The sequence below is a fragment of the Arachis ipaensis genome, chromosome B3, assembly GCF_059453495.1.
Source record: "Arachis ipaensis isolate K30076 ecotype BB chromosome B3, ASM5945349v1, whole genome shotgun sequence".
Taxonomy (NCBI): Eukaryota; Viridiplantae; Streptophyta; class Magnoliopsida; order Fabales; family Fabaceae; genus Arachis; species Arachis ipaensis.
In genome coordinates this window covers 134931936-134940703 of record NC_142438.1, presented here as the reverse complement: position 1 = coordinate 134940703, position 8768 = coordinate 134931936, and the positions used below count along the sequence as shown (strand labels likewise).

General features: G+C 36.6%; 2 protein-coding genes and 1 long non-coding RNA gene across 3 annotated transcripts; 2 read left to right on the top strand and 1 right to left on the bottom strand.

Annotated features, from left to right (window-relative positions):
* Positions 1 to 549: 549 nt before the first annotated feature.
* LOC148572530 (uncharacterized) lies at positions 550 to 2889 on the bottom strand. Its single transcript, XR_015907561.1, has 2 exons — positions 2130 to 2889; positions 550 to 924 (listed from the first exon to the last, which is right to left on the bottom strand). It is a non-coding gene; the product is annotated as an uncharacterized LOC148572530 (long non-coding RNA).
* Positions 2890 to 6094: 3205 nt separating this feature from the next.
* Positions 6095 to 7162, top strand: LOC107633755 (uncharacterized). Its single transcript, XM_016337357.1, has 3 exons — positions 6095 to 6183; positions 6348 to 6765; positions 6830 to 7162. The coding sequence occupies exons 1-3, from the start codon at positions 6095 to 6097 to the stop codon at positions 7160 to 7162; spliced, it is 840 nt and encodes a 279-aa protein (XP_016192843.1).
* On the top strand, positions 7163 to 8056 carry LOC107633756 (uncharacterized). Its single transcript, XM_016337358.2, has one exon. The coding sequence runs from the start codon at positions 7163 to 7165 to the stop codon at positions 8054 to 8056; it is 894 nt and encodes a 297-aa protein (XP_016192844.2).
* The last annotated feature ends 712 nt before the right edge of the window (positions 8057 to 8768 follow it).

Sequence of the window (8768 nt, the reverse complement as noted above, 5' to 3'; positions counted from 1 at the left end):
CGGAGTTAAGTCTCACTTTAATTCTTAATATTAGTGAGTTATACTGATTTAATTTTTAATTTTGTGATTGTTATAATTGTCTTTCAGATTTAAAAAAATACACTAATATAGTTTTTTTTGTGTATTTTGAGTTTAACGTCATTAGTAATGTGGCTTAAGTCTTATTACATTGGATATATTAAAACGATATTGTACTAAAGAAGGCATTAAATGATATTATTTGAGGATTGAAACAATCTTGTAATAACTAAGTTTTTTTGTCATAACCTTCAAACGACATTATTTAATGTATTATTTAGTGTCAAAACGACATCATTTTAATATATCTGGCGTGACAAAGCTTGAGGCGCATCACTATCACTAACACGTTGAGCTCAGGTGACAGAAAATATACTAAAGATTATATTGGTATACTTTTTTAAATCTAAAAATTAAATTGTAGCAATTGAAAAGTTATGGACTAAATTAATGTAACTAGCCAAGGATAAAAGTAGGGTTTAACTCCATAAATTTAGTTAAAAAAGAAAAAAAAAAAGTAAAAAACGGCCAGGAACGAAATTTAGTGACTTAAATACATGGTCGCAAAATCGAAATATAACATCGTGATTCTCAATAATTAAAGAACCACCGACAATTAACGTGAGAGTATAATTTTTCCTTCAAAAGATTAAACAAGAAAGGAAAAGTTATGCATGGCAACATGATGATGGATCCTTGAGCAGCAGCAGAAGATGAAGCAGCAGAAAATGAAAAAAGAGAAGAGAACCTGAAGTACCATAAAGGATATGGAAGAATAGGATTAGTGGAGGTGCAAAGTTCTTCGCACTTGGCGTTGGTGCGCCATGGTAATGTTAATCTGTGGTGGAATAATGAAGATAGTCACAAGTCACAACACCATAAAGAGGTGTTGGTGTCATCAGTGCCCTGCTTACATGGCGATAACAGCATTGCTTGTTAGTTGCGGCTAATTTTTTTTTTTTTTTTTATTTATGGAAGTGAGACCAATAATATATTTTAATATTATATTTTTTGGTGTTTTTTAGAAAAGTGAAAGAAATCAAAATTGGAGGTCAGATTTTTATACTTCAATTTTTTTAAAATTTTTTTAAAACAGAAATTGAATGGTACGATTTTAGAAATTGAAAAATCTGATCTTTGTATTCAACGTTTGATTTTTGGATTTAGAGTCTGATTTCTACACTCTAAATTAAACTGTTCTACATTTTAGATTAATATTCTAATTTCTGACCACTCACAATCTAAAAAAAATAACATTGTAAACCTAATATCAATATAAAAAATGGTGAGTTGCGACAATTCTCATATTCATCAATTAATATATGTCTAGATTTGACACAGTAGTGTGTGCTATATAGAAAGGCTTCGATATTTCAAGCTAGGTTTTTCTTATTTGTTTTTTTAATTTCTTATGAAAATTCATCATGGGATTTTATTCTTTTTTGGATAAGCATGTCTTTCTTTTATTTATTTATTTATTTATTTACTTTTTCCCAAACAAGCCATGATTTGTTCTACTATCATGAATGTCCATTATCAAATATGTAAATTTTATTTGCGTATAAATATTTGTTCTAGAAATGTTATTTTATCAACAGTTCGCATTATTTTTACAATTCTCTTTTCTCCAAAGAAAAACGAAATATCTTAAAATTTGAGAATTACTGCATATCTTTTTCAGAAAAAGTTTGAAACAAAAAATTTCATAATAAAAACCAACTTTACTAATGGAAGGGAAAAAATAATGAGAAAGGATATATATGGTTGATAATTTTATTTTCTAAAAATTTAGAATTAAAAATTTAGAATTTAAAATCTAAAATTTAAGATAAAAAAATAATTTTAAAAAAAATTAATTAATATTGACAAAAAAAAAAAACTCCGTAGGATTACTTAAAAATAATAAATAAAACCCCAACAAGAACATATTAAAGCAAAGTAGTAACCCGGTCAGAATTGAATTGTTCTACATCAGGAAATTCTGATCTCTTGTTAAGTTTATATCAAGAAACCCCAAATTGCATGAATAATTCAAAATACAACATATCAATTGAAGTAATAAAGAACCACCAAAAAAAGAATTTGAACATGAACAAGGAAGAGAATCTAACATTTTAGGCATAGCTTCATGAATCATGATGTCAACCAAACACAGTTGTTAATGATAATGCTCCCAAACCTACCAAAACCAACCACCCCACTCCTCTGTTCCCAGTACCAGAGTAATAGTATATCCATGTTGTTGGTTTTGGCTGGTTTACCTGCCCTGGCACAGGCACATATATGAACCTTGGCGGCGGCGGTGACGAAGGGTTGCAGTTTTGTGGGCAGGATGGAGACTTAGGAGGAGGTGGTGGTGGTGGTGATGGCGGTGAAGGCGGAGGAGGACAAGGTTGTGGAAGTGGAGGAGGCGGCGGCGGCGGAGAAAGTTGCTGATCACATGTGTCCCCACAAGGACATGATCCACACTTGATTTGAGCGGTGTCTGGTGGCAGAGCAACCATTGATGCTGGTTGGTCTAACTTGTTAGAATAAGTGATTTCATGAACAAGAGATAACGAAAATGATGGAATGCACAAAAGAAAGATAATAAGCACTATTGTGATATGTGCTGAAGAAGAAGAAGCCATTCTCTGAGTTTTAGGGACCTGAAAGTTTTGCTTCTTTTGAGCCAAAGCCCAAAGGTAGGTTAGGTATAAAATATGAGTATGAATGTTTTATGTTTAGAAGAATGTAGGTGCTTCTAATAGTCATGAAACATTATTATGATCCATCTAGCATTATTACGTAATTTGGTTATTTTTGTTTTTTTTGCATGGTAAGAGAGAAGGGAAACTCGGTTTACCTAGTCCAATTCTTATTATTGTGTTTGATAGTGAGTTGCATGTGTTTGTTATGAATGTGGTAATGTAGGGGACCTTGTGTTTATGATCTCTCTCTGGTTAATTTCATGTTATAAATTATGCTCCCATTATTACTAGACTAGAAAGTATAGCAATATATTGGGTCCTTTATTTATTCCCTACACACTTTGATCGGGCATAAGAATATTTGTCTTTTCAGGCATCCATTATTTTGCTGTTGCATAAGGTGTATGCCTGTATGGTCAATAAACATACATAATTAATCATTTTTGAACCGGCCTGAAAAGAAAAGAGAAAACTAAATTTAGGTTATGGTGTGGCTGGGAAAGCAAAATAATGTTATTTAGGCTACCAATTTAGTTTACTTGTTAGTTTCAAATTTAATCTAAACTTCATGCATGTCCAGATCATATATATAATTGTTAGTTACTTTATTCTAAGTTCCATTGTAAAGAGAGCACAAGATATGAAATTAAGTTCTCATATCTCAATATATAGATAATAGATCAGGAACTGCTTCCTTTACTTTCCATAAAGTGCCAAACTTACACCAATCCTCTCTTCTCCTCAACCTTATAAGTGACCAATTATTGGAATATTTTCTTATTTATTTAAAATATAGGTTGCACTTGTGGTACAAGTATCTTATGGTACCTTTTTCTTGAGATAGACTTTTTATATTCTATGTTTGTGTTTCAATCTTAACTCATAGAAAGAAATGGTGCAACTATAAGATTTTATATATCAAGAGTATGATGTTTATGCACAAATTTTATTTATATCTATATAAAGTAGTTAAAATATCATTTTAAAATCTTATTTTCCAACAATATTAGTTAGCAAAATTCTTTGATCTTCAACAAATAAAATTTTCGTCCTTTTTATATTAGCTAAACATGTCGATTTTGACTTGTAATTTTTTGAACAAAAAATATTTTGACCTGTTTGCATGTTTTGGTATAACACATTAAGAAAGGAATCAAATACCAGGAATAGGATATAAAAAGTGCACTTCCAATCTTTTTAAACTGGACCGATCAGCCATACCTTTTTAACCCCTTGATTATTCTTGGCCAACTTTTTACTTGTAGTTGCATGTCAACCAGACACACTTTCATTTACATGATGAGATTTATCATAAATTACTTATATATAACAATTAAATTAAGGGTGCAATAATGGTTAAGACTTAAGAGGTTATAATTTTATATAACAAAATATGTAACTAATTTCTAGTTATAAATCTTCCTTTTCCTCTTTCCATTCTCTTTTTTTTTCCTAAAATTTTTTGTTTGGATTTCTACACACTTTTGAACTTGGAGAACTTATTCTGTTCTTATAGATAATAAAGATATGAAGGTACCAGATGCTCCATGCTTTTTGTTGCACGAATTTATTATTGCTCTCACATACATTTGGTTGTTTGGCTGGCACGCAATGGCTTCAATTGGTTTATTTGTGAATATAAGTGTATCTGAGTGATTATGGAACACTGTGGTTGAGAAAAGAGGACAAAAAGTTGGGAAGTGGAGTCCATTCTCACTTGGGCAACATTTGTTTTTTGGGACTAAGATTGAGTATTGTGTTTGATAATTAGATGTTTGAACCTTAATTTTAGTTAAAGAAATACAAAAATTTTAGCTTTTTTAATATTTCTAAAAATAGATATACAAAAGTTGAAATTTTTAAAAATAAAAATTAAAATTTTTATAATATTTTTGTATAAATATTTTTTATTTAACATTTTAAATTTTAAATTTATCCTTCAATCTTTATATTTATTTTAAATTAAATATGATATTAAGACATAATTCAATTTAATATATTTTTTTTATCAAAAATAGTGAGACTCGAACCCGCGACTTCTTAAAAAAGTACGGGAAAACTATGTCATTTAAATTATAACTCATCGGCCAGTTCAATATATTTTACACTAAATATAATATAGATTTTAATTCAAATTCTGTTTCTTAGTTTAATTTCTATCTTACCATCTCAGTCTTTTTCTATATACAATTTTATAGACTATAATGATTAAAAAATATTGATTCTGTGTTGCAGCAAAAATGCTAAATTGCAAGGATGATTATTGAGAAATAAAAGAGAGAGAAAATTAACGGCTACAGGAAGCCAAAATTTAAAGCAATAAATAAAAAACTAATGATTATAGACATGTAATTTCTATCATATACCAATTCTACTACCTTAATTCAAGAAGTAAATAGACTCTTATTAAAATCCTGTGATTAATTCTGTCCGTATAACATGCTATCTTTATCATCTGCCTCAGTGATTTCAATTTAATCAAACGAAACTTCTCCATGTCGTTTTATTGTTCATCATGGTGCAAGTCTTGTCAACTGATATGTTTGACCTCTCCATGGTGAAAAAGTCTCCAGATATATTTATTCTGAGCAAATTCAAACTTCAAAGAACCGATTGACTATTATTCTTCTATATACCGAAGAGACAGAACTTCAAGCTTAAAATACAATTATCAAAATAATTCTAACGCGAACACTTGCCTCTCTATTCAAGAATGAGTTCTCGTATTCGTAGCAATCTTTGCCGAATAAAATCCATGCCCACTACATCCGGTTTTGTATAATGGTTACGTTTCTCAAACTTTGGTCCTAATTTTTTTGGGCAAATGACTTGATTAAATTCAATGGATTTTAATATGTGCTGAATGTACCAAATTAAAAAAATGCAATGTTAAAGTCCTAAGCCACATTTATATATAAATCGAATTGATTGAATTCGATTTAGTGAAACGAGTGGTAAATCGAATCTAATGGATTCGAATTAGGTAAAAAACGAAGTTCAACTAAAATCGAATCAAATCAATTCGATTTGAAGTTCTCCTACTAAATCGAATTAAGTAGGATCAATTTAAAGATGAACTTAAATCGAATCTACACATGCACCAACGTTAGAGTGAATCGAAGTTAAATGCTTCGATTTACAATGGAATGAGGTGTATAAAAACGAACTCGTACATGAAATTTTGTAAAAGAGTGAGATTCCCAATGACTAGTGATGAGAGTTTTGTAGCTCCTGTGCACTATAAAGGATCCATTAAGAAGAAAACGCAATCAAGAATTAAGTTCACCGACAATAACCCGCTGAGTGTTTTTCTCAAACTTTCGACCAGTTTCGCTGAGTTTAAGAATACTATACTCTAGAGACTAGGAATGCATGGCGTGAAACGGATGGAGAAGTTGTTCTATAAAATTCCGATTTCCGTGTTACGCGATGATGTAAAGTATGATTCATTCGTTATCAGCAATGACGAAGATATGTAGGTGCTGTTTCATTGTCGCCGTCAGTTTCCTTAGGTGAGGACTCCGGAGTTGTTGGCGAAGCTTGTGGATGTGGCATCTAGTTCTGGAGGTTCGAACAAGAATCTGCACTCCACAGGACATCTAGCCAGCTCTAGTGCATTGCCTGTTGGATCCTCGTCAGCAGTGCCGGTGATTGCACCGAGCCAGATTTAGTGGCTTCACCATCCTTTGCCGTCAATCTGAATCGCAGTTGTGATGCATTAGTTGGTGAGGCTGGACCGTTGGGAGACGGTGATTTCGCGGCTCCCAGTTCTCCTCCGTGTGTTCCGGTATTCGGAGTGGTTGGAGCACCCGATGGGGTTGAGGATGCATTGCAGGATGATGATGATGATGATGATGTGGAGCCCGCAACGATTGCTGATGATAGCGAGGAGGAGACACCACGGACGACTCTACCTGTGGGTGGGAGAGCATCTAGTTCCGGTACTAATCAGTACCCCCTCCCCACTTCTCTGCTCTGTACTTGGATGCCATGGCTCCTCAGGAGGATCCCTCTGTACCTGTTGGCTTTGGGGCAAGGGACACACAAAATGCAGGAGGTATAGCTGAATTTCAGGTCGGTCAGCAGTTTCAGGATAAAGAGGAAGTCGTGCTAGCGTGAAGACCTATAGCATTCGCCGCGGGGTTGAGTACAAGGCATTAGAGTCGGATCACCGCAAGTACTATGGCAAGTGCAAGGAGTTCGGGAACGGGTGCGTATGGCTAATCCGGGCCAGTCTCCGCCAGCGCAAAGGAATTTGGAAGGTAAAACGGTACAATGGTCCTCATACTTGTCTAGCCACATCGATCTCTAGTGACCACGGAAAGCTTGATTATCATGTCATATCGGCCTTCATTATGCCCCTGATCAGAGCTGATGCTGCCACGTCGATTAAGGTACTGCAGAATGCCATGGAAGCACACTTCGGATTCAGACTGACGTACAGGAGGATTTGAATGGCCAAACAGAATGTCGTGTCCCAAATTTACGGAGACTGGGAAGATTCGTATAATGAGTTTCCACGATGGGCTTTAGGCTTGCAGATCATTATACCAGGTAGTGTAGTTGTGTTAAAGACGAGTCCTGCTCTAGTTGGTAGGCAATTGGATGACTCTACAGCTTATTTCCATCGCTTATTTTGGACATTCCCACACTGTGTTGAGGAATTTCAACATTGCAAGCCGTTGGTCAATGTGGACGGTACCCACCTGTACGGCAAATACGATGGTACACTGCTTATCGCGATTGCAGAAGATGGCAACTCCAACATCATCCCTATTGCTTTTGCACTTGTGGAAGGTGAAAATACAGAGTCGTGGTCATTCTTTCTATCTCACCTTCGGACTCATGTGACGCCTCAACCGGGGATACTTGTCATATCAGATAGGCACAACGGGATAAAGGCTGTGTTGGAGGCTCCTGATGGGGGATGGCTTCCGCCTACTGCATATAGGGCGTTCTGCATCCGTCATGTGGCGGCTAATTTTGCCCTGACTTTCAAGGGGAAGGATGCAAGGAGGCTATTAGTGAATGCTGCATATGCAAAGAAGGAGGTCGAGTTTCAATACTGGTTTGACATCCTTCGAATGTTTGATCCTGCGATGCGCGACTGGGCTAATCGAATTGAGTATGCACATTGGACTCAGCATTGGGATGAAGGCCGCAGATTTGGGCACATGACTACAAATATATCTGAGTGTGTGAAATCGATCCTAAAGGGTGTTAGGAACCTTCCGATGTGTGCATTGGTGAAAGCCACATGGGAGGTTGGCCGAGTTGTTCGTTCGAAAGGGAAAAGAGGCCGAGGCACAGTTAGGTACTGGGCAGCAGTTCAGTCAGCATCTGCTTAAGGCGATCGAGGCCAACCTGAAGGCCTTAAGGTGCTTCACCGTGACTTTGTACGACAGGGACAACTCAGAGTTTACGGTTGCTGAGACCACTCCGACAGGAAGCTTTTCACTTGGCTCATACAGAGTATCCCTCACGGACCAGACATGTGATTGTGGCTATTTCCAAGCACTTCATTATCCATGCCGGCATGCGTTGGCATGCTGTGCATATGCACGCCTGACGTGGTCCGCCTATGTGCACGAGGTGTATTGTCTTAGCTCCGTGTACGATGTTTATCGGATGGGATTCATTCCTCCGATTCCGGAGGAATTCTGGCCGCCATATGATGGTCCTACCGTCACCTCCACCTCTATGACCACCTGAGCCCCCTGCACCCCCAACCCCACCTCCATAGCCCTGACCATCATTGGGTCCCCCGTCATCCCCGTCACCACCTCCCCCTAGACACTCGTCCCCTCCACCGCCATCATCATCCCCTCCTCCACTGCCACATCGGGCACGGCCTCGTCCACGACCTCTAACTCCACGCAAGCCACGACCCCTCCCACCTCGCCTGCCACGTCCCCTCCCCTCCATCACATCAATGGCCTCCTCCAGTCAAACCCACTCATGCTGGCTAGATCATGTCCCAATACGCTGCCTCCTAACAATCCTATGGTTGTCCGGAACATCAGGCAGCTGGTCCATGTCCGGGACTCGTCCGGGGCCTCG